Below are 27,222 nucleotides of genomic sequence, written 5' to 3'. Positions count from 1 at the left end.
ATGTATTAGTCAAAATCAGAAAGAATTTAAGTTAAAAGAAAGCATTTGAGAATATCTAACAGTGAGAGGTTAGGATTGATTTTTCTGATACTTGATAGTTTACTTTGACCCATATCAATGTCTCGGACATGTTATACAAAACAAACCCCTTTTGTTGATGCAGCTGCTTCTCAGTTATGTCAGATCAATGATGTGATGTGAGAACAGAGATATTTTTCCTTTGCTCCGATTAGGTTCATAAATAGTACTACTAATAATATGTTCCAAATGTGGAAGAAAATATTTCAGAGGGTAAAGATATAAGGCAAGTTTTAACTTCCCTCACTCAGTTTGATCTCTTCCTAACGGCTATTATGACCTCCTACATTTAATGGAAATACATTCCTATTGTGAGTGTTATTAAATACTTTGTTGTAAGCTGTTTTGCTCAGTATTTGCAATTGAACCTGCTCAGGCTGGGAAGACCTGCAATGTTTTCCCTTGAGGGTATGTCTTCTTGTCTGTTAGTGTTTCTATGTGTGTGTTACTCATCTGCAACTCAGGTTGTCAAGAACTATAATTAAAGTGAAAGAAATTGATGAGTCTGAACTGAAGTTGTTATTCTTTTAATATCTGCAAAAGCAACATCTGATAGTACTTTTAGAAGTGAGATTAAGTCTCACTACTATCCAAATCAGGAATTTAAATAATTGCAAGGGCTAAGATATGCTTCTGTATAAGAAACACCATCCAAAATCTCCTATTGGGTGTTAAATCTGTCATTACGTAAATTCAGTTCTCCATAATTCCATGTGCAAGAAACAAACCCAATTTTTATTTAAAGCCTCACATGTGCTTGAGAATGCCCCAAGAGAAAGGAATTCTTATTTAATATGAAATGGTGAAGCTTGATCCCAAACCACTTCCTTTAAAGGCAGTAAGACAGGAGAAGAAGTGAACATGAGCTAGCACTGAAGTCCTCTCTTTCTTTATAGTAACTTTTATGGGAATAGTCCCTTAGGACCATACCATAGGGCACGTTAGAATGGTGTTGAGGCCTTGCTAATTGTTGCAGGGCTGGTGCAGTTTGTGTATCAGAAAGCCATAATATTCCCATTTTCTTCCCATCTCATTCAGCATGGCCTGGAATAGGAAAACAAGCTGGACTGAAGCCATAACTGCTGTAGCAGGCAAGCTTTGGATTTTAGAGTGGTTACTATTTTTAAAACAAATTCAGTATGTAATGAAGCATATACATTAATATTTCCTTCAATTCTCTATTTTTTTTTATGATCATATTTGTTTCAAGCCTCAATCTTGAATTGTAACACATTGCTTTGTTCTTATGGAAATAAATGTCTTAACATTATTTGGTACCATAAATGTTTTTCTTTGCAGAAAACTCTTCTTTCAATAAATTCAATTTCAATAAATGTAATCTTCTGAAATGTATTAATATTTGTTACCTGATAAAGCACAAGAGCATGTTCCCTGTAGCCAAAATGCTTCTTAACAAGGATAAAAGTCTGACCTGTCTAAATTTTAACCTACTAAATGTAGACATATAGATGGTGTGTGTGCTTCTTGTCTCCATTAATATATTCTAACGAAGACAAGTGTGGTGTGATTTTGCTTTGCAAATGAAATTCTAGATAACATCTTTCCATTTATGCAGGATATGTTGTTTCATATTTATGTGCATGTGTATTTACATGTGCATTTATATACAATGAGATATTTTCTTAGTCCTGAAAATAGCCTTACATCAAAACACTGTAGCGTCAAAAGAACTAAGATTATATAATAAAAACATTTTCTTGTTGATTTTTTTCAGTTACGTCTTAAGCTTCATTCATCTACTTTTCCTTATGTAATGTAAACTCTGCCCACCACCAATCCACCTTCAACTAGCTGCTGTGAAGAAATAACCATAACACTAATAAAAATAAACCAACCTTTCCAAAGTCTTCAGCACTATTCTGTATGTGGATCATACTTATGATACCCCAGGTGCCCAAAGCTCAGGGTATATACTATTGTCCAAACAACAACTGTTATAAAGGCAAAACTGTGTGAACTCACAGACGTAGCAATAAGATCCCATGGGATCCTTCACTTAGCTGAATAGAAACACTGTAAAAAGGTCACGTGAAAGAGACCGCTGGAGGTCTCGTGTACAACTTCCGACTTGAAATGAGTTGATTTCCAACATGAGACCGCCTCAGCTGCTGCATTTTCTGTCTGAGGCTTGAACTCCTCCAAGGATGCCAACTGCGTAAACTTGCCAGACTCCTGGTCTGTGTTACCTTTACCGGAGACATTCACCCCCCGCCTGGACGCGGCCCTGTGCCCCTGCTCTGGGTGTGCCTGCTCCAGCAGGGGGTGGGACGGGATGATCTCCAGAGGCCCCTTCCAACCCCCGCCAGTCTGGGATTCTGTGTTTCTGTGATTGAGATAATGAACTAAATCTTTATTACTGATACATATTTGGAAGAAGTATTGTAAATGGCTTTAAAGCCACTATAGATACATCTATTTATGTCTTTTTTTTCTAATTGTCTTTGAGCTGTTTCATAGGATAATTATGAATTCTTCACTGTTTTAACTTTCAGCATGCCCTAAGACAGTGTTTCCATAAAATACATCATATATAATGAATATATGACATGAGGGATTTTATCAGCACTCATTTTGATTAACCTGCATAACTCACTGATGCCTTTATCCTTTAGGAGTAGTAAATTGACTCAGTGTCAGGATGATAAATTTTTTATGTTACCACACAGAATCATAGAATACTTTGGGCTGGAAGGGACGTTTAAAGGTCATCTACTCCAGCCCCACCTGCAATGAGCAGGGACACCCCCAACCAGAGCAGGTTGCTCACAGCCCCGTCCAACCTCACCTTGAATGTTTCCAGGGATGGGGCATCGAACACCTCTCGGGGCAACCTGGGCCATGGTTTCAACACCCTCATCATAAAAGATTTCTTCCTTAGATTCAGTCTAAATCTACCCTCCTTTAGTTTAAAACCATCACCCCTTGTCCTGTCACAACAGGCCTTGCTAAAGAGGTCTCCCCCACCCTTCCTAGAGTCCCCCTTTAAGCACTGGAAGGCCCCAATAAGGTCTCCCCGCAGCCTTCTCTTCTCCAGGCTGAACAGCCCCAGCTCTCCCAGCCCGGCCTCGCAGCAGAGGGGCTCCAGCCCTCGGAGCATTTCTGTGCCCCCTCTGGCCCCGCTCCAGCAGCCCCGTGTCCTTCCCGTGCTGAGGAGCCCCGAGCTGGAGGCGGCACTGCAGGGGGGTCTCACAGAGCGGGGCAGAGGGGCAGGACCCCCTCCCTCGCCCTGCTGCCCGCGCTGCTGGGGATGCAGCCCCGGGCACGGTTGGCTTTCTGGGCTGCGAGCGCACATCGCCGGCTCGTGTCCAGATTTTCATTCACCAGCACCCCCAAGTCCTTCTCCGCAGGGCTGCTCTCAAACCCTTCACCCCGCCACCTGCATTGATACCAGGGGTTGCCCCAGCCCGTGTGCAGGACTTCGCATTTGGCCTTGTTGAACCTCATGATGTTCACATATGCCCACTTCTCAAGCTTGTCCAGGTCCCTCTGGATGGCATCCCAGCTCTCAGGCGTGTCAACCGCACCACTCAGCTTGGTGTCATCTGCAAACTTGCTGAGGGTGCCCTCGATCCCACTGTCTATGTCACTGATGAAGATATTAAACAGTACTGGTCCCAATATGGACCCCTGAGAGACACCACATCATCAGGTAGTCTGTGCCTACAGGAGTTGGAGATTCCTTTATTAGTCACAAATGGAAAAGCTCAAACAATTTGTTCCAGATAAAGTCTTATCAAAACCTATATATTTATAAGTATCATGTGTTTCATATAGCCATATATTTTGGAACAGAGTGCACTTACTATGACTTTATTTCACCCTCTCATATATCAATATGTCTGTACGCATTCAAACACATATGAAGAGGTTACTTAAATATATCTCCATCCCAAAGGCACAGATGAAATATCTCCCTGTATTTTTCACATCTTCCAAAACAGATGAAATGAGCTAGTTGAATACACAATACAAATCGAGGTCTCTCACTTTCCCCACCTAGCCCCAGCCTTCCTCTCCTGGAAGCTGCCTTTTTACAGTGGTAACTTCAGAGCTGAAATAAGGACCTGAAGTTTTTATTTTCTCTCCTTGCTTGTACTACTAGGGGAGAGAGATTATTGTGGAATCCAACCAACTTTATGGTCCTGACTTTATCTCAGTCCCTTCCCACCATTACAATTCTTTGATTTCATATACCTGTCTTGCTTTTGCATTGGCTTTTTCTTCCCCAGACTCTTGCATATCTCATATTTCAAGTTCCTTGGCTTCTTTATTATATCCAAAGTCCTGTCCTTTACCCATTGTTTTCATTCCAAGCCTTAAAACAGAACTCCTGTCCACCAATGTCATCCTAAAAAAATCCTTTTCTGTGAGTCCCACCTCACATTATTTTCACAGCATTGGTACATACCATAGACTGTTAGTATTTGCAAACTCCCTTTTTTGCCATTCTAACTTCTTACTACAATATTGTGGGTGAAACAGTGGGTGAAAATGAAAAGCAACTTGCAAAAATAAAGCCTAAATTAAAAAAGAAAATCACAAAGGTCAAATTATAATTTTAAGCAATTCAGTAACTATCTATATGGCCCCCCCGGTCCATCTTTCACTTCCCTTTACCAACTTGAGTATATTCACTTGCGTTATATCCACTTGTCATGTATTACCATAACCCAAACCCTAGTCTTGCAATGATGTCAGCTTACACACAGGACTATAACTCCTCTTTGTGGTGTGTAACTCTTTGAGCACCCACTGTCCGACAAACACGTATGCAGCAGTTATTTAGGAATAACTGCGCTTACCCTCAGCTCCAAGTCAATTGAATCACTAGCAGACAAAACACAAATTTCTATTAGTGGTATCTATTAATCATTAAGTACAGCTAGGTCTTAGCTCAGGTGTTTTCTACTGAAAACAATGACAGCTTGCCAGTTCAAGCAGCCCAGAGTCCAGGAATATCTTCAAACCCTGGTTCTGTGAGTATTACTTCATGTAGCATTCTTCTGTTTCTGTTATAAATTAATAGTAAAACTTATTTTGCTGCTAACTAAATAACAGGAGTAACATTTTTGCACTCCTGAGAATCTTGAAGAAAAGGAACGCGACAGTTTTGTCGATTTGCCAACTCTCCCTTCAGTGAACTTTCTTTTACATAATGCTAAATTCTTGCCTTGTTCAGGAGGAATTAAATTACTTTATTTACCAATCTCCAAAACAACATTTTCTCCATACTCTTAAGAATTGTAAATGCAAAGGTTCCCTCTGATTGCCTACTTGAAAACAAACAAACAAAGGGAAAAAAACCCAGAAAGGCTTTCCTGGTGCAGGGAAATGAAATACCACATCAGTGGCTCTTCAGCAACTGCTAATGCACAGGGTCTCAATCCAAATTCAATGAAAGATGGCCTTACTCACTTTTAATAGCAGATGAACTTCAAACTACCTGACTTTTCTTTGAGTCTATAGAATTCATAAATAGCAGCTTGATGCTACACTGCTTGTATGTATACCAACTTGCTTTTACAGCACAAGGTAGTTTGGGGTGATTCAGCCTTAAATGAGAGGAAAGTATGACCTTTAAACTATTTTCTTTTACTAGATGTAAGTTCCATAGGCAGAATTGATAGGGAAACTGTTTGCCAACTGACCTGAAGTAACAGCTGGATGCACACAGTTATTTATTCTGTGATAAATCACAGAATCACAGACTAGCGGGAGTTGGAAGGGACCTCTGGAGATCACCTCATCCACCCCCTGCTGGAGCAGGCACACCCAGAGCAGGGGCACAGGGCCGCGTCCAGGCGGGGGGTGAATGTCTCCAGGGAAGGGACTCCACAGGCTCTCTGGGCAGCCTGTGCCACTGATAGAAGGCTATCAGGTTGGTCAAGTATAATCTTCCCTTGCTGAATCCATGTTGACTATTTCTGATAACCATCTTGTCCTCCTCATGCCTGGAGATGACCTCCAGGATGAACTGCTCCATCACCTTTCCAGGGACGGAGGTGAGGCTGACTGGCCTATAGTTTCCCAGGTCTTCCTTCTTGCCCTTTTTGAAGCCTGGAGTGACCTTTGCTTCCCTCCAGTCCTCGGGCCCTTCTCCTGTCCTCCACAACCTTTCAAAGATGATGGAGAATGGCTCAGAAAGAACATCCACCAGCTCCCTCAGCACTCGCCAGTGCATCCCGTTGGGGCCCATGGATTTGCGAGGATCTAGTGTGCATAGGTGATCTCTGACCCAATCCTTCTCAACTGATGGTAAGTCTTCCTTTCTCCAGATTTTATCTCTCTCTTCTGGGGGCTGGGATGCCTGAAGGCCAGCCTTAGCAGTAAAGACTGAGGCAAAGAAAAGATTCAGTAACTCTGCCTTCTCTACATCCTGCATCACCAGGGCACCCACCTTGTTCAGCAGCAGGCCCACAGCTTCCCCAGTCTTTCTTTTACTGCTGATGTATTTAAAGAAGCCCTTCTTGTTATCTTTGACTTGCATTGCCAGATTAATTCCAAGCAGGCCTTGGCCTTCCTTGTCGCATCTCTCCAGACCCTGGCAACATACCTATATTCCTCCAAATGGCCAGTCCCTTTTTCCACATACTCTGAACCTCCCTCTTCCATTTGAGTTTCTCTAGAAGCTCTTTGGTCATCTATGTGAGTCTCCTGGCTCCTCTGCCTGACTTCTTCCTCATAGGGATGCACCGATCTTGAGCTCGGAGGAAGTGGTCCTTGAATACTGTCCAGCTCTCTTGGACCCCCCTGCCTTCCAGAGCCCTAGCCCATGGGATTTGTCCTAGCAGGTCTTTGAAGAGGCCAAAATTGGCCCTCTTGAAGTCCAAGGTTGTAACCCAACTCATAGTCCTGCTTCTACATCGCAGTATCCTAAACTCGACCATCTCACAGTCACTGCAGCCAAGGCTACCCCCAACTCTCACATCCTCAACCAGCCCTTCCTTGTTTGTTAGGCTCAACCTTATGGTTGAGCAGCACATCTTGCCTTGGTGAGATTCTTTTTTGATGAGGACTAGCTATTTTCAGTTACCTTATTCTTATCATTGATCAAGAATAAACAAACAGGCAGTTATTTTGCAGTACATCCCATATCTGTTAATATTTTTATGTGTCCAAGCTTCCAGTCTAGATATTATGGGAATTTTCGTAATGTCCTACCCAAACTTAATGGGGTATCTCCAGCCCTTTTACCTTCCTTTTTCCCCCAAAAAACTCACTTGAATTCACCAGCAAGAACTCCTAGATGAAGTCACAATCTTAACTGTATTGCAGCTGAGCCTATTATGCTAAGATGAATAGGCCTTTGAAAATAATTGGAAATTGGACCCAGCTAAAGTATATGTTTGGAGTGTGCTTTGGCTATTGATTCAATATTTTTGGACAGTGTTCAAAGGTACATGGCTGTTACTCTGTATGACACTGCATATCTATCTGGCTCAGAAGTTTAAGACTGTTCCGGCAAATTTTCTGATAATACAGCTGATTATATCTGTAGAGTTCTAAATCAAAACTGAAAACAATAGGGGGCTGCCTTGGATAAGGGATTTCCATAGATTCTGTTCAATATAATCCTGCAGGAAAAACTGTAGCAGAGCTACTAACATAAACAAGAATTTAAAAAAATGCAAGCTTATAGCCTAAATAGAGAGTAGGTAAATGAGCTGATCAGCTGCAGAGCAGCAGTAAACAGAACAAGCGGATATTTATCCTAGGGTAAGAAATGAATATATAGATCTGTTTTATTGTAATCGTCTAGCTAACAAGAGTCCAACAGGAATACTAAAAAAATAAAGCAGCCCTAGAGTTAGAAGAAGCCTGAATTTTTATCCAAATAACAAACATTATGGTTAAAACCAACTCCATTCAACAAAAGTAGCTATCACAAAAAGACTATCTATTGGCATAAACTAAGCGTATGTAAATGGTATTTACTTCACTGAGAGTAGCATATGTTCAGCACCTCTGAGGATTCATCCCAATACAATGGTGCAACTGATTATGGAGCAAATATACATTAAACTGAATAAACTAAGGCAAGAGACAAAGAAAATTATTTTGAAGTTATTTTAGTCTGTGTTTTTATTAAAGGAGATTGTTTATTCTTAGAGAGGAATTAGAAATTGAATATTCAACTTCAAAAAAATTACAGAAACTTATATTTGTTGATGGACCAAGGTCAAAGAGACTTTTTTTAGGGACAAGGGTATCATCTACATAGATTAGAAATATTTTAAAATATTTTTCATTTTTTTAATATTAATTCCTTCTTGCTTTTATTTAATGCTCTCCTCATCCCTTTTCTTTACTTTCATGCCTATAATCTTCATGTTTACAAGGCTCCTCACTGAAGAACAAGCATCATATAGTTTTTCCTTATTTTACTTTTCAAAACTCAATTGGAATCAGGAATTAAGAGTCTCACCTTGCAACATAAAGGGCCAAGTCAACAGATAGTCTAAATTGGCCTTGCTCCATTGATATTAATGAGGTTAGGCTGATGTATGCTCTCAATTGCCAGATCTTACTTATCTGGTGAAAATAATTTTGCTACCTGCTTAAAGGGAATTTGATGGGAAAGATCAAAGGAGAGAAAGAGCTGGGGGAAATGGAATGGAAGAAAGAAAGGGAAAACCAACAGCGGGTCCTTTCCTTTACTGAAATAATTTACACTTCAGGAGCGTGACATTTTCTTACTTTTTGATCTGTTTTTCTATTTGCAGCAAAGTCAATGATGCCAAAAAGAACCCCTTCATGTGCTATGCTAGTATCATATCAATCTATAGAGGAAAAAGCAAACAAGATCAGCTTTATGCTTATTTTCAGAGATAAACTATACTGAACTACTGAATCTTGGGGGGAAAGAAGAAATAAAGTTTCACCAAAAGATATATAGCACATTATATGTTGTGTACACACTATTTCTGAAGTTGTTGCAACACATTTTTCTCTAACAGAACTGTAAGAACTGTGGGGTGGCTTTCATCTGTCTTTTAGGTTTTAATTGGTTTTATGTCTCTTTCCTTTTTACATAAATATACATATGCCCACACATAGATTCATATATACATATGCATACATTCATTCATTTATAAATATTGATTAATATTCTTAATAATGCAAAAATTCAAGCAGAGATTGCACTCCCCATAATAGTTCTGAATCACTACTCATCTTTTGGATCACTGAATTATATTGTGGTTCTTTGTAAACACAGTAGTAAATTACAATATCGTAATAATCATCCTGGTGCTTGATATTTGCATCAAAACACTTAAATATAGTGCATTTGCATAAACTTACTTCTGTAGTCGTAGGTTGGGAAGCTTGAATTCTGGATTTCTATTGTACTTCTAACATTGTACTGTATGCAAGTTGCCAAATAATGGTATTTCATTTTAATGTAAATAAAATACTGTTTATTTGTAATTGGCTATCCAAGAGAAAATGAGGAAGAAGATGGAAGCAGAAGCAGCAAGTCGACAAGCAGATGTAGATGTGCACTTGGATACCAGACCTCTGGATAGCAAAGGAGCATACAGTACCGAGCACCTTGAAGAAAAACAGCTTGGAAAACACTATCAGGAAAGCCCTGTGCTACCTGTGTTATACCAGGTAACAAGATAATGCTCTCAAAAAGGGATGCACAGGAGTTCAACTCTCTCTATCACCTCCTGTTCAGAGCAACAGCAGAAGAAGCAAGCTGGGCAATCTTAAAATTTTCTGTATGTCAGTACTACTGAGTCTGTGGAACAGACACAAATAACTTCTGTGGCTGAAGCTAGTTTTGCCTTTGTCTGCAACTGACTGTAAAACCCCAACCCAACAGAAACACAATGGTGATGAAGCCTGGTAAGCAGCAGATGCTAACAATGCCAGACTGGAAATGATGAAGTCAAGCGGTTTGGCCACTTAAATTTCACAACGGATGGTGATGTTCCAGTAACAAATAGATGCTAGAGATTCACAATGGCTTATTCAGCATCCACATACACTGAATAAAGAGACTTGAAAAAGAAACACACACAACCACAAAAGCCAAGCTGGTAGAAGCACTGATTTGGGTAATTGTTATAGATAGATGAATATGACAACTCAATGGGTATGAAAGCTGGACCCAGATGGCAGTAGGTAAGAAAAGATCATAGCATTTACTATGCAGCATAGCTGTCAGCGATACAAGGACAGATTACTCCATTTATATCTGGAAAATGGAAGAGGATCTTTTCATTGCTGTGGGAAGATCAAGGTATTAAAATTACATACGTACATACGTCAAGAAGTGAAGACCAATTGCAGGACAGACACAGGAACATTTAAGCAGCTCCTTTTAGGATTGCATATATGACTTCAGAATGTTTGATCCAAGAAAGCCTGGCAAATGTTTAAGACCTTCTATAGTGCTTTGCAAAAAATTAAAAAGTTATGTAGTTGAGAACATTTGCTCTGACTTCTGATACGTTTGAGGAAGGCCAGTGATTTCACTGGGGAAACTTATGGATGAAATGAAGGGCACAAGTTAGTTATCCTAACAGTCTTCGTACTTGATTGGGCTTAAACAATGAAAGGTGCTTTTTCAAAACCGCATTTGAAAACAATCTTGTTTCAAATATCTTGGGTCTCACAAATCACCATTATTTTGAAAACACACTCAGGAGAGTGAAACATATTATATGTTTACATATGTATGGTCTGTATTTGAGTTAGAAGATAACAAAGGTGTCATGGGGTTAATACTAGGGTGATTCCTTAAAAAAGAACAAAACAAGAAAGTCATGAAAAGCAGCAGTTGCTACTGCTTGGTTCTAGTAGTCCCCCAGAGGCACAGACTCCAACATTAGGGGAAGGGAAAAAAAATTGTTTAAAAATGTAGAAAACTCATTGTTATAATATTACTGCTGCTGCACATTCCTGTCTTTACTTCTAAAAAACATTGTGTGTAAAAAGTTTGCAGTGTTCATTGAAAATAACTGAAATAACTGGATGGGAATTAGAGTATATGATCCTTGTGCTTGCCAATAGTATTTGAAAACAGCACGTGCATCAAAAATTAAAATATTTTGCCGGCATTGCAGAGTTTTTGCTAAACCTAGTGTGCATTGGAACCTGAGTGAATGAAATCCCATTAGTCATCACCATCTTAACAATATGCACTTCATACAGAGCTGGCTTCTGCACAGAGGAAGGAAATTACCAGTACTAACAAAGGGAAGAAGATTTATAATGAGCAAATATACAAAAGCTCCAAATAATTATAATATTCACAGCTTGGCAATGACTTTCCAGGCTATGAAATGACTTCTCTTTTGGAAGAATGAAGATTTTACAAACAAAGGGTTTGTAAAACCCTTTAAACAGGGGTTTAAAAACAAAGGGTACTTGGAAAATCAAATTGCTCTACGCAAGTTATTGTAAGGTCTGGAACAATGGCAATAACATTTAAACAAGCTTGCTTTAAGAATCACCGTATCTTTGTTTTGTGCATTATTGCCATCAGAAATGCTCCTTTTCAAGTGGTACATGGGAAACATAAATGGCTAAATACAAATACCAGCTTACCCCTGATACAATAAGTTCTCCGCCCAGGTTCTGAACTTCTGCCTTCACTTTGCTGCAGATATTGAGTTGGTGGCAGTAGAGGGCGATGCGCTGCAGGTAGGCTAGCAGATCCTGTTTGCAGGCCGAGTCCGGGCACTACGGACAAAAGAAATATTTGGTTAGATGTAGCTGAGTTTATATGGTTATAGAGACATAATCAGAGGAGACAGTGGCAATGTGTGTGTGTAGTAGGTGGATCCACTTCACTTCATCTTTACAGGAGATATTTGATGAAATGTGGAAATTCAAACTCTACCCTTCACTTGACTCAAGACTTACAAATTCTAACCTGAAGATGCACTATACCTTTTCATAAAAATAAGAAACCTCTCTGTCTGCCACTAACGAAATACAATGAAAATAATATGATTGCTATGTTTGTGCGGGAGGTTCACCCGTGATATCAGTTTGTACGGAACAGAAGAATCTATTGAGCAGCCAAAAGACCAAGTTTGACCTGAAACTCCAGGTTGCTGGGTGGATGTCCAGGTTAAGACACAACATGAACCAGTTAAAGTCCGGACAAACCCAGTTCTGACTGATTACATCCACTCTAATGCCAACCCTTGACTGTCTTGCCAGCTTCCCTGGCATTTGTGCAGACCTTCAGAGGACATAGCTCTGCTTCAGACTTGGCAGAAGCCAGGCCCCTTACTGACACATTAAAGACTCAAGGGGCAGAGGTGAGGCTTGGTATTGACAGATTTGGCAAGCTTACTGTTAATGCATAAATACCATAATCTGTGCCAGAAGGAAATTATTTACTAAAGTGTAAGTGACATATTACAGAGTCTCTCAGCAGATGACATCAGTATTGCAGCCCTTCTCAAGAGCACAATGAGATAAGTCGGTCCCTCTGCATGTCTAACAGATGCCTCTTCATACTAGAGGGAAGGCTATCTACAGTCCTGTACCATTATGGATGCTTTGCATCTCAGATATGTTTCGATACAAATTACATATAGGTTAATCGTGGTAGACTCAGTGAAGGCTTTCTAATCAATATAACTAGAAAAGGCCCAAGTACAATTTATTCTTAGTCTTTGTGACTCTTATTAGAAACTGCATCATCCCCCACAATATCAACAGCGTCATAAACAACACTCTTGTAGTTAATATTCAAAGTCTTGCCTCAAGAGAACAGACCTCAGTACTGCACTCTGATGAAACATTGCTAAAAGGGTCCATTGCTAACAGCATGCCTCCAGTAAATACTCTTTGGGGCTACCCAACAGTGTCTGACTGACAATGTTCTTTGAATGTATAGCTTGGGGAACAAATATGTCTTTTAGCATCTTAAAAAGTTTGTGCTCAATTTTTCTATAACATTATCAGAGCACTTTGACAAAAACTGGTAGAATTAAACACACACGAGTCAACAGCATCACAATCTCTGCCTGGAGATGACTGCTCTAGCCCCAACAGCTAATGCAGGTAAGGAATATGTTTGCCGTGAAATAGTTGCATAAACTGTTGTCTATAACCCTGAAAGCAGTCACTTTGGTTTTTTTCTATTCCTTTAAAACTAATAATAAACAAAGCTGGAGGTTCTCTGTGGCTGTTAGGTTTAATCTGCTCTATACTTATGGCAATGCTATAATGCCTCTCTTTCTCAGACAGTTGCCACATCTTTCAGGCATGAATCCCTAAGAGACCTCTTCTCCCTACCACTGACAATTTAATACGGAAATATTTACTCTAGTCTTGAAGTCTATGGACTGAAAGAAATGAACTTTAAAGCAATACTTCTAGAGAGCTGACAAGGCTTTAAATATAAGTACCTTGGAGCAAATGAAAATGCAAAATCTCTCTCATTGGAACAGTAATTAAAAATGCAACTGTCCATAAAAAGTTTATATTGCATGAGCGTCTCCAAAGTTCTGTAAAGTATCATTAAAGAACAAGCATTAAAACAAACATTTCATTCTTATAGTGATTTTACTGTTTATTATTGAAGTGTGCATGTTACAGTCTTCTGAAATTTAAAATGTGACTCAAGCCAAGGCACTCTAAGCATAGCAAGTCTCTTTGTGTTTCTTTCTTTAAAATATTCCACCTCTGCAAATATTGTAGACTAGGAATTTCATCAGCTGACAGATGGATTTCTTCTTTCTTATGCTAAAATTAACAGATTACATTTGAAGGATTGGAATGGGTTAACTACAGGAAAAGTGCTTGCTGATAATGAAGAAATTCTAAACCCAAAATTTCTGAGGTTATAGGAAAATGGGCAGCTTCAGATTTCTTGCCACTCTGGCCCATATTCCCCAGCGGGATGTGTTACACACTATTACACGCTTACTTGAAGAAGAAGAAATCTTTATTTTGAAGAGAAAGACTAGAGGCAAGGAAGTTATCAGTTCCCACTTCCAGCAAAATTTCTCCCGGTGACAATGAAAGGAAACAAACTATAGGAAGTTTACAAGGGAAAAAAATAGTAAAATTTAATTTGCCTAAATCTAAAATTAGCTACTTAGAACCTGTATTTGAAATTTGCCTCGACTTTTAATATGATGTTTCCTCTTGTTCTCCAGATAATCCAGTCGGAAAGAAAGGGGCTGAATATAGCAAGTTCGTCTTTCCAGTAGTGATATGAATTTGCTAATGTGACTGAGGACACAGACACTAGAATACGGAGCAGGGGGCTGTAAGGTGAAAGTACAATAACCTGATGCAAAGCAGAAGAAAGGGAGTCAGGGAATCTTGAGAAAGTGCTATATCAAGGGAAATTGCTGGAAGAATGAGGTGAAGAGAATACAAGGATTCCTAGACATATGGCAAGGGTAACAGACCACCCAAGTCTCTGCTGCCCTCATGACAGCAAATATATCAGTCTAATTCTAATACAATCACCTGGGTCCGGAAATGAGGCTGTGGAACAATTCAGGCATTTCTGAGGTTTAGAGAGACTCATTTATTTATGACTTTCCTGTACTACAAAAACCAAGCTGATTGGTATAGAAGAAACAACATATATTCAATGGGTAGATCAGTATCCAGGCAGTGACTTTCAACAAGTCATCTTCTGCCAAGATAACCTTTTCCTGCAAACAGCAACTCATTGATAGAGGTTACATTATGTTTCTGCCCGTTTTCGTTGTTACCTGATCAGCTACTGCCCGCGCCAATTTGTCCATCCTCGATCCTGCCTCTGCAATCTTCTTGGCCGCATTAATGACATCTGATGTATTCTTCAGAGGGCCTTTGCCTCTGTGAAATACAATACAATTATGCACAATCTAAATAAATCATGAAAGGCAACGGTTTTAGTGACCCTGTTTAGTGTTTGATTTTAAAATAGTAACATGGATGACTTCTTAATTTATTACATTTTCACCTTTTAACTACTTTATAGTATAGCTTGATTAAGAAATCGGTCTGCTATACTTCCTCTCTCTTACAAAATACCTCACTAGCAATTCAGTCTGATGGCGCCTTCAAGCACATGAGCGATACTTAATAGTATATGCATTTTTAAGTGTTCATTAAGACAGCATTCTTTCTGGAATACATAAATATTTCAAAACTATGTTATTCCCAAGCCAGTACTAAATGTTAAGCCTGTCATGTCTAGGGCAAGAATGACACATTTTAGAAAATCTTTTTTAGTAGATTTTTGTCAGAAAACAAAGATATGTGAAGCATAATCCTTATGTTACACTTAAACGTTACACTTAAAACATGACATTTAAAATGTGTAATTAGCTTTAAGACTGTTCTTTCACTATACTTTTAAGATGATGCACAAAACTCTGATTTTAGTCATTAAAGTTACCAACAAAAGACAAAAAGCAAAAAGTCACTGCAGACTTTTCTAAGTTTGCTTCAGACTCAAAACTTTAATCCTGTTTGTAATAATAAATTTGCTGCTGCTCCTGAGAATGGCTCAGTTGGAAGTGAGCTGATTTTCCTTTATTTTTTTGAATACTATGTAGAGAAATAATAGTCTATTTCTATTTCACTAGTGTTAAGACAAGACTGATGGCAAATCATAATATGATCAAACTTAGGTTGTTTAAACTAAAACTGAAAGCATTTTCTCTAAGCACAACATAGTGTCATTTTTGCATTTTTTTACCTATAATGCCAAGAACAGCATACTGAAATATATTTCCATTTTCATCTTTTTTCCATACTTTCATTTCCACCTTAAACAGATATTGAAATGCAACAAGTATCCCACTTCTGTTGAACTTAAACTGTAGCAAAAATCCTTCATAGTGACCTCATGTGTTTCTACATTAATTACATCAGCACATCTGACTGTCACAAAGTCCACACATTTGAAACATTATTCTATTTTAACACTGCTGAGGTTACAGTCAACCAAAAAGGTGTGAAAGGCTTTGTTCTGTTTTAATGGAATATATTAAAAAAGTTTTTATTGAATCTGATGTAAACAAAGGTGCACTTTGATTTTTTTTTTATTTTACTTCAAATGTGACAGTAGTTTTCTCTCATTCTCATATTAGTTCTGTTCTTTTGATGGTAAAAAATGTAATTACAAAATTTTCAATTTGATGTTCAATATATCAAAGGTTGTCTGGGAGGTTGCAGGAACTGTTCATATTCTGGGCTGTTGCTTTAGAACATGATTTCTTCCTTCCTTGAAATGAGGGTACTGTTTGGGCAGTTTTACACTCTGGTTTGCGCGGAAGGATCAGAGACCCAAAGACGATACAAATACAAAAGTAATTAAGATTCCTCTAAACTAAGGGTGATAAAATCTAAGGGTGATAACCCTTCAGAGGAGGTTCTACACTGTCATGTGGTATACAGGAGTGGTGAGTTTACTGCAGAAAGAATAGTAGTAAAAGGACAAACTGAGAGAAAAACAAATCAGCTGAGAGAATAATTACTTGGAAAGAAGTATAGTAGTAACCTATTAAAGTAAGCAAACTTTCTATATGCGTAATTAAATCTAAAATGGATAAAAATGTTTGCTGTTGCCTATTACCAATTAAGTAATTATGCAAGTGCAAGTAGTCGAGTTCTTTGCAAATTAATGGTATTTATACACACAGGGCTCCATCCATCCACCTGTCTATCTATATATAAGGTATGTGCAAACCCTAGCTTGTCAATGCAGAGACTGTCTCTTCTGAAATGGGTTGAAGTCTCCAGACACAAGGCATGTGATCATCTGGAGATTAAGAGATCCCTTTAAGGATCTCCGTGAGAAGGATAAATGGATGTCTTTTATTTTAATTCTGAAGAAAAACATGAAGATTTTTGGTCCAGCTTTCTCTAATCACAATTTGATAAATACCATTTCAACTTTTGAACTCCCATTAAAAATAAACACTGAAAAACCTTTAATTTATTATGGTGATCTGTAATTCAAAGAATCTTGTAAAATGTTCTTCCTTGTGTGATTAACAATACGACTACATTTAAACAAAATAAGTCTGTTGATATGGTATCATTAATGAATGGCCTTTTGATGCTTTGTTATTAGAAAAGAACAAGACATCAACAGAAAAAAAGAAATACAAGCAAGTAAAACCCATTACTGACAGGCTCCAATAAAGTATTAGATCAGAACAGTTTAATTTCATTTGGGATTTTTTTGGAAAGAAGTTCACTGTTCAAAATGATATAAATAGTTTTACCATTATTTTTGATTGACACAAATTGTGTTGAAATGTTGAAAGTTCAGAGAGGCGCATGCATTTAGATGGGTACTAAACGAAATGTCACTTGAGTGTCTGTAAGGTCACAGACTATCTTTGCTGCTGAAAATCAAGATGATCCGCAGATAAAACAGATTCACAAATAGGACTAAAACTTCATGTGATTAATCTCATTTGGAGAAATAACCAGAGCAGTCGTGTGTAGAGAACTGTACAACCCATCCCGTTACGTAGGATGTGGGTTACCTGGCTTTGCATCCCCCAAAACACAGCACATCATCTCAATAGGCTATAAATGGCACCAAAAAAGAAAGACGTGTGGTGTCTGAAGAAGTCCTCAGCACAGGTTATTTTGTCCTTACCTAGTAAAGTCTGTCATTTCCATCATAATCATGCACATCTGCTTTGCCAACACAATGATGTCATTACCACTGTCATCCCACTTGGCCACCTCCGCATCCAGTTTGCTCTTTTCTTGGTGGAATATCTCTACCTGCTCAGCAATCTTAGCCTTCTCCTCCTGGGGAAGCTGAGCCATGATAGCCTGGAGAAAAAAATGGGAGAAGGTGGACATGGTAAGAGGAACGTAGGAACAGTACATTTCCAATCGTCTAAATGGTATGCCCAACTCCTAGTTTCTTTTTATGGGAGTTGAAGATGCCAAGCAAAATCCAGTAGACATTTGATTTCTGTTAGGACAGGCAAAAACAATTTCACAGGATGTTTATAGTTCTTCTCATACCTCCAAGAATTTAAAAATTATATATGTGATGCCATGATACACAGATTGTTCACCAGTTGATACAGGAAGATTAAAGAAAATCCCTGTTAAATCTTAACTTTTAGGAAGGACAAAAAGAATGACATCTATGGGAAAAGGCAGACTGAACTGCCGGTATCTCTGCCAGTCTCTCTCTCTGTCAGAAATAGAGTTTTTCTGCTCAAGCAACACTAAAATAAGCCATGACATGCAAGTAATACATTTGAAGTGAATTATAAAGAATGTACTTTTCAATAATATTTAGTGCTCTAATTGGCTCTTGGAAGATATGCAAACAGGCACTACACAGGCTGCTACTAATCTGCCTTGACGTTACCAACAAAGCAGAAAGTTCCCTGCCCCCCCACCCCCCCAAAAAAATGAAAAAAATAAAACCCTACAAAATGATGAATAATTACTTTTGAAGATCAGATGGACACTTCCAATAATCATTGCCAAGTTGAGCTACTATTTGGCTTTAGGGGTTCTGAAGACCACATGCATTTAATGGGGAGTGACACATATTTAAGTGTCATTACATTTTTTCTTGTTTATGTCACTTTCAATCAGCTGAAGTCTTTCTCTACATATTCTTAAACTGCTCTTGGCTTTTAAAAATTCATAATTGACCTTTTCCAAAACTGAAATTAAAAAAGGTTATAACCGGTAGATCAGAAAAGGAGAAATTTGCAAGTTAATCAAATTAAAATTGAACACGAGTTTTAATTAGGCCTTATCAATGTAACTCAGCAGTTTCAAATGTAAGCATATTAGTCTTTCCACAGAAAAATGCAGTGTAAGTCAAGCTAATAAATAAATAAATACATAAAATACACATAACACACTAGAACAGATGAGTTAACTGAAATTAAGAGAATGTGATAACAGTAGTGAAATTTGGGAAGCCAATCTGTATGTCTTGCATGTGGTTTCTTTCTGTGGGCAGCTTCACCTGCACACCCTTTAAACCAGTATACAGTGTTTTAACATTTCTATTCCAGCTCCTGATGTGTTTTCGAAGAAGCTATATCCTATAGCAAATGCAGCTCGTATATTCAAGTCTTATGTCTATTGAGGACCAGCACAAGTCTTTCTACTGAAATACTAATAGCTTTATGGAGTAAGCATATTAAACAAATCCATTACTTTCCACAAATAAAAATGAAGCTTCTCTACAGAAAAGGTTCAAATAAGATACAACTCTGCTTAGCAGACTCATTTCAATGAGTCACTCAAGACTGTGGACTGGGTGGCTTCCGCTCACCATGTTTCCATTTTAAGTTTTTGTCATTTGTTGCTTCTTGTGACATGTTGCTTTTTACGTTATTCAGAAATGGGACTGTCTTTATAATATATTATGTTTACACAGTGTGTAGCTGATCAAAGCAGAAGGTTTTAAGTGCAGCAGTGATAATAACCACAATAAATGTAATAGAATTGAAGACTCCTAAGTCCCTAGGTGAACTAGATTCTTAGTAAAAATATTACTGCAGTCTTTACTTGGCTTTCAGATCAAGAAAGGATGATATGCTACCCAATCCTAGATGTAACAGAAAAAAAAAAAAGAGACTTTGAAATAACTGCATTGTATCTCAACACTTTTGTACCTGAGACTTTAATAGTCAATTCTTTGAATATATCAAACAGGACTTTATGCTCTTTAAAATATAAAAATCCCCCAAAGATAGTCAACTGCCTCCAGAACATAGTTCTGTCGTCATTCTCAGGGTCAGGTATCTAGGTATCATTCTGCTGTTCTCCTGACCGCATGGTTTGCAATGCTAGTTCCTGGCCGCCCACCTCCCTGGGACAGGACCTACCATCCACCTGCTCTTCATCTAGGTGATATCGAGATAGTTCTGTCCTTGGGATGTAGTGATAGAAACCCCGCTTTTATGATGGTTTATTTACCATCTGTATTCAATATGCAGGGAAATCAAGACAAAAAGAGACCTCTGACCATTCCACTGTGTCATTGGCTCACATTCCTCCCATACCCCTAAGCAAGCTTCATTTAGGTTTGAATTACTCTACTGTTTCTCTTCAGGGTGTAAAATGTTTGAGCCAAGCCCTAACATGCCATGGGTCTTCCTAGAGCAGCTTGAAAACGCCTCTTTCCTGGTCCCCTGAATTGCTCTTTCAAAGCATCATTGCCTTTTGGTCTTCAGGTTCTCAGCCCTACAAATCTTTTTCCAGCATTCAAGGTAAGAAGTCACTGTTTCAGTTACCAGCTTTTGCTACAGTGTGTGAGTGTGTCTGGGGAAGATGCTTCTCATTTAGTCCACTGCTTCACTTCTAGCACTTACCAGAAGAAACTGCAGACTTTGCAAAAGAGCCATGAAAAGCATTCAGGCCATTCCCAGTTCCCCACTGGTTCTCTGCTGGGAAATATTCAGGGTTGTTTTTTTTTTTAAACTCTCTTTCCAGGCAAATATGTTTTCATGATGTCACTTGTCCCCAAAATTATATTCTGAATTTTTTTTTTAATAATCTGAGCTGAGCAGCCTATTTAGTGAAAGGTAAACATTCATCAGAGGGTGGCATAATCCTGAGTGTTAACAAACTCCACTTCTCCAGCACCTGTGACCCCTGAAGCACTCATCAGCTTAATTTGCAATCCCTATGCACGAGCTGAGGTCGCAAATCACAATGACTCGAGTTTATCATGATGTAATTACCCTGGTAAAATTACATTGACTCAGTAACAAATGTCTTCAATTACAATTAAATTACAGGGACTACTCCGTAGCTTAAACAGATCTTCTTGACAGGTTTGCACACTAGGAAACATGACTAATATAAGATTTCTCTGGATACAGCACATGGTGCCCTGATGGGAATTTTTTTTTTTTCTTTAATTTGCTGACTACTCCCACGGTTTTAGCACATTCCAAACCTGCAAGGCCGCCTTCTACAGCACTAGCTGGGACAAATGTCTGATACAAGGCATCACATAAGCCTAAGGAAGATCATTCAATACAGTCAGTGCTTTTCAAATAGGTGAAACATGAAAAAACTTTAAGCTCCTAGGTTGACTTACTCTCATCCTTTCTTACGTGACCCTGAAGATTTGAAACCACTGCATTTGCTTTCCGAACAATAGCTTTTTGTTTGTAGCTTTACAGACACTTAATGTAGTACATGGGTTTTATACTCACCCTTGCACTCTGGCCAGCAATAAGCTGGTCATCTTCAGTCTGAACACTTGTTCGGCTGCGAACGTCATAATCTTCCTGCTCAAAGTCCGAATCATCCTCTAGTTCTTCAGGGGTCTAGAGAGAGCGTCAGGGAGAGGAAGCAAAAGAGAGGAGATGGCAAGCTTATAAAGGATACAGACAAAGTCCCATGTACAGTAAGCTCTTATTTCATCAACTACCTGCCCAGGAAATGCTGTTTCTCTTTTCTTTTAAATTAACTTGTCTGCCCAAGCAGTCAAGAACTGAAATTGAATTGTCTTAAAAATTAAGTTGTTTCAACTCTAGATTTCTTTACAAATGGCATTTATCATTACCTTGCTGCAACTTTTCTTAACTCTGTTAACATGACGAATGCAGTTCCAGGAACAAATGTCCTTTGGAAACACTAACAACTGGAATGCAGTATTTCAAAATAATGTTATTTCGTATATAAATGGACACTAATACTATTGTATTACTGAAATCTCTGTGTAATTGTCAAAAGAGAAAGTAAATACCTGGGGGAAAGTAACTAGCATCCTGGAAGAAAAAATTACTAAAGCAAATAAGAGATTTCCCACTTGAAAGAAAACATAAATTATGTCACCTGGTTTTGAAACAAATATAAACTTTATGATCTGCTTTATCCTGTTGGTTCACATGGTTCTCTTCAGATACAGAGCTTTGGAATTTGCCTCACCCCCTAAACTGAAACCACGTTATCTCCATTGCTAGTGCTACGAATGGTGTGAGGGTCTCTGGGTAGATTGATTGAATCTAGTCACGTATAAGCTGGCTTCAGGTTGTTTAAAATGTTGGAGGGAGAAAAAACAAAAGATAACTGATGGATCCATTTGGGTTTTTCAACTTCTAGCAAAAAAGTAGAAGCCAAAAAATTTCCTTATGTACATATGGAGAGACAGCCTACTTTAAATCACTGTTTTGTACTATATTTAATATAGATGGTGCAAAACCAGAAATAATCTTTAGAAGGAAGATTATATTCCATTTCGTGCTCGAATAGCATCTAGTACAACAATCTGGCCACGAGTGACTCCTTTAGGTACAATACATGGCAGTGGTAAAAGAAAAAGAAGATCCCAGTAACTGTGCAGAGAAATCCTCACCTTACTGGATACCTATATGCCTCAGTATTAACCTAGAGGACCAACGATTACAGAAGAAGTCATCCATGCTGGCATTTCATGCTTGGAAGCAACGTCAAGTTTGCTAGCAGAGGTACTAATCATTGCCAGTTGTCATTACAGCTGTCTTGAAGATGCTCAGTCACTAGGAACTGGTCCAAACCTTCTAACATAATGTAGAGAAGCCTTTTGGCGATATTTATATTGCAGCCTGGTTTCCAACATGAAGTGCACATCACTGTTTGTAACGGAAAATCAGCTGCTGTGCTAGCTACATGGTGAAGTGCACACGATGGGGAGAGTAAAACACAGCCATCTTCATTTGGCTTAAAAAGTATGAATTAAATATGTGTTTTGATGCTGAGCACTAGAGGAAGAAATAACCAAGTATGACAGAATGGTAATGAAACGCAGGCTGCATATCTGAAGAGATGCATGTACAAAAAAGAGTGTATATAACAGGATAGACAGGAGATGGAGTTTAGGTGAGAAAATGAATTTGCCTTTTCTCTACTGCCACAGGAAAAAAAAGAAAGTTTAGTACCCATCCCTATAATGTCCAACGGTCTTGCTTTCCAATTGCCTTTAATCACTTTATTCTCTCTGCTTAGTTGCCTGAGGGTAGGAAGTGACTTTAAAATCTGCCATAAACAAATCAGCTACTAAGGGGAAACTCTGGGAGCAAAGGAGAGTATTTCCTACCATAGGACTCAGCTTTTCACCTGCCTAGCCCTTACCATGAAGAACAGGAACAGGGTGGAACGTTCCAACCCCTTCTTCATAAACCAGCTGGCTCTTCCCCATCCTCCAAGTCCATACAGCTAGCCAGTTGCACTGGTCATTGTAAAACCAGTACCCTCCCACTTCCCCCCACAAGTATACTCTTCTTAGTTTCTTCTGTCTCCACTTTTATAAATAAGTCTATAAAAGACCACGGGCAGCCCTTTCCCAGGCTTCCATAGTCAGAGTTGCAGTAAAGTAAGGGCATAATATTCAAAATTACATCTCAACACTGTAACCAGTAAGGACATGAGGATGCCTCTTAATAAGCTAAAATATTCTGAAAATTCTACATTTCAGGGCTTTATTCTTAAAGAAACAATCAGAAAAAAACATATTGCTGTTACTGCTGGACATTCATAATCTTAAAACTCGTGGTCTTTAAAAGATTGAAACTTAATGGGTATAGATGTTGAACTTGGAGACGCAACTTTAATAATATACTACAAGTGCAAGAAATCTCAGTATTTCCCCTCTGCACAAGTAAGATCTAACTCAAAAGTAACTTTCAGAATCACTTACTTAAGGTTTTCAAGTGTGGAGAATTTAGCACCCTCACGTTCTTCCAAAAATAGTGACATTTTACATTAAGATGAAGACTAGTAGCTAACTATTATCTGTATGCTGCCATTTCAAACAGGTTGTGTGCTTTTCACTCTTCCACCACTGCTTTGTGTTATCTGATCTCTTGGAAGTACAGCCCACGTATAATGGGCTCTCCTATTTGTTTGGAAATAAAGGTATAAAAAAGAAATATTATCTTGAAGTACCTTAACATAAAGATTTTTACCTTTTGCAGGGCCTTCTAAACACACAATAACAACTCTAATTTTTTGTGCACAACTAACAGGATCTTGGTATTTAAAACCCAGTTTCCAAGACAACAAAGTCTGGAACTTAACTTATCTGAGTTGGAAGCCAGAAGGACTGAATCAGTCTTGTAGACACCTGAACCCATCGTCAAACAGATGTAGGAAACACGCATTTGAGATTGGAGACAGCGTCCAAACGAAACTCTGACAACCACTGGTAGCAGGAAGACCTAGACTAACTTTCGTAACTAATAGATTTTAGCAACTCATTGGCTTCAACAGAAAAATGGACCATTTTAATAATTTTTAGCCTGCCTGTTCTATAGCACAGGCCGTAAGACTTCCCAGGGCTAATTTTTTTTTCCAAATACAGTATCTCTTCTACACATAGAGCATATTCTTCACTTTATTCATCTAATTCAGATGAATTCTCCCACTGGAGAAGAATCTTGCACAATCCCAGATAAATTGCCCAATAAGTATATACTTTCTCTTTTAAGATGCATGCTTTATTTCTAATATGAATTTGGACTTTCAGCTTCCAGTCATTGGAATCTTCTTTTTTTTTTTTTTTTTTTAAAATCTCTCTGCTAGACTGAAGACCTTGCTGTAAATAAAATATCTTCCATCAATATAATTTTGTTTTATCTTTGTAGCTGCAGTATAAAAATGTGAATTATGCAGGTATAAGTCATAAAATTGCATATATAGGCAGGTTTATAAATGCTATTTGTTTAATATTTCACCAATTCAGATATACTTAATGAAGATAGAAACCCCATGGTGCTGTAGTGCTGTATGCACTTAAAAATTGTGAGATGCAGCTGTAAGAATTTCAGCTCTGGAAACACCAAGTCAAGCTAGCCTGGTGATGAGAGGAAAGATGGACTGACTGAAAAGATATTTCTCTATTTTTTACCATGAAAATACCCTCTCATTCTAAAAGATAAGGAGAAAGAAAAGAAGCCTTTATAATATGCTTTTCTATTCAACTCCATGCTATTCTGTACATTTGTTTTTGTACAAAGGCAGTTGCAGCCTGAGTGAGCAAAGACAGAGAACCTCTCTCACGGCAGGCCTTCAGGAGTTTAATGATTTACAGTAAAATCTAATACTTTAAATTCAGCCTGAGAAGCAACAGGCAGTCAAAGTAGACAGCGAACCCCATAGTACCCATTAGAGATAGGCTATTTAAAAAGCGGATGGGATTCTGCACCAAGTCTAGTTTTCCAGAGGATCTGGGATTTCACCACAGTGGCTACGCCATAGGTGATCATGGCTAAGCCTACACTGACAAGTGTGGAAGAGTAGAAGATCCTTCATACATCCAAAGCGTTGGTGCTAAGGGCCCCACATTTGCACTACCCTCATTTCATTTTTATTCAGGCTTGCTCTAGTCTTCTCCCATGGACTGAAAGTCCTGTAATGATAGAAGGGCATTTAAGACACTCCTAGAGCACATCTTTCAGGATCACCCCAAAGAATGAAGTTTAGATGCTCTCAGACTACTCTGTAACATCAGCTAAAACACGGCAAGAGAGAACAACTGGAGATTGGCTCCAAAAGTGCACTCCTGATCCAAGCAAATGTAACGCTAGTGCTAACGTAGAAGCAACTGATGGCGAGGCTGCCAATAGCAAAGGCCGTGTGTGAAAAGAGAAGACTGGCCTCAGAGATATACAAGAATGAGAAAAGGTCACTGTGATTCTTCCTAACGGTAGAGACTGTTTCTGTCTTATAACTGAGGGAATTTCATATGTAGCTATGAAAAAAACCAAAGTGTAATTTGATCCCAACGCAGTAATATAAAAGATGTTAGAACTAAGTTATTATTTTCTATCTTATTTTTAGGTTCTATAATTATACTCCTAAATTTATTTCTACTACTTCTTAAGTTGTGAAAGAGGTTTTTTTCTTCTGTATAGATCATAATAATAGTCCCCAATGCAAAAATGAGTCTCCTTTCTCCTCCAAAGGAACAATAAATTCTCCCTTTCTCAAGGGAAAAGAGAAGAACAGAGATCATACCCCTTTCCTTCAGCTTACTAAAAGTAATAATAGCAACAAAAATTAATTTAAAAAGTGGCTTTATTTCCGCCATGGAATGAGGGAATCATCTCAGATAAATTCAATCTTTCGTGGTATGCACATGAACAATTACTGCCTGAAAATTGTTGTTTGTGTCAGATGCTCTAAAAAGGTTTCAAGGTTCGGTATTTTTTTAATATAATTCTGCAAGAAGTTTTACAGCCTGAATTAAAGGTGTGCATGAGATTTAATAGATTATTAGATAAAAATAATCTAAAGACTGTCCTTTATAGCTTAATGCTCTCCCTTTAATTATGCATTCTATTTCAGTGTGAGACGTCCGGATGGGAATGCTAAAGAGTGTCTCAAACTGAAACTAATTTTGTTTTCTACAGAAAATAAGGCTCTGATTCAGCAAACTCTGGCGTATGTAAGTTATGTATGTGGATTTTCCCAGTTAACTCACAAGGCTAATGAGTCCATTTATGCACTTTAGTTCTCTTCCTGGGTAAGGAGCACCACATTTAGCTCCATAAATAAGTAAATTGTCTGAATGCATAAATACATCTTCCTAATCCGGGTAAACAGAATTCCTTAATTCATATCACATGAGGAGCAGAAAGTAGTAGCGATACAATTGCAAAAGCAACCTGGGATGTTTCCACGGAGCCTGCTAAGCCTGCACGCTGCTCAGCTTTCCAAGCTAGAGGTTAATATAACGGTAAGACAGCAACGAAATAAGTGAATGTGCCTCCAGAATTTAAAATGGTGCTTTGTGCTTAGCAGAAACATCTCGCCCAGTGTGGACAGCCTCATGACAACCTCTCTGGGACAGCTCTGGTGTACGGGGGGCTGCTGGAAGCCAGAACTCTGCATAGGCGATGGGAAAGCGTGGGTCTATAGCAGATCCCACCTGACGATTGTGTCTCAGGAAGAAATTTAAGATGACCCATGAGAGACTGTAAAAGATGAAAATGTGCTTAGAAATGGGATCTTGTCCTAAGAGAGGTTTGGAAACTGCTGTTATTGACTAAGGAACTGGATAAAAAAAGGCAAAACAGAGATCCTTTACTATGTAGATCTTTCACCTCAATCCCAGTCCAGAAGTGTTGCAAACACCCAACGCTGCAAATGCAGAAAACAGTGTGGGTTTGCCCCCATCATCAATCATGGCTACAATTCAGGCTACCT

At 38.5% G+C, this 27,222-nt stretch overlaps 1 protein-coding gene across 2 annotated transcripts in view; it reads right to left on the bottom strand.

Annotated features, from left to right (window-relative positions):
* The window catches only part of CTNNA2 (catenin alpha 2), a 522,290-nt gene that overhangs the window by 19,708 nt on the left and 475,360 nt on the right, over window positions 1-27,222 (bottom strand). For both annotated transcript variants that reach the window (XM_064448879.1, XM_064448880.1), the window contains exons 14-17: window positions 21,249-21,362; window positions 17,693-17,874; window positions 14,802-14,907; window positions 11,659-11,793 (exon numbers count right to left, since the gene is read on the bottom strand). In XM_064448879.1, the coding sequence (XP_064304949.1) occupies window positions 11,659-11,793; window positions 14,802-14,907; window positions 17,693-17,874; window positions 21,249-21,362 (537 nt within the window). The remainder of the gene's footprint in view (window positions 1-11,658; window positions 11,794-14,801; window positions 14,908-17,692; window positions 17,875-21,248; window positions 21,363-27,222) is intronic.

The sequence above is a fragment of the Phalacrocorax carbo genome, chromosome 4 (genome assembly GCF_963921805.1).
Source record: "Phalacrocorax carbo chromosome 4, bPhaCar2.1, whole genome shotgun sequence".
Taxonomy (NCBI): Eukaryota; Metazoa; Chordata; class Aves; order Suliformes; family Phalacrocoracidae; genus Phalacrocorax; species Phalacrocorax carbo.
This window is presented reverse-complemented; position numbering and strand designations above follow the sequence as displayed.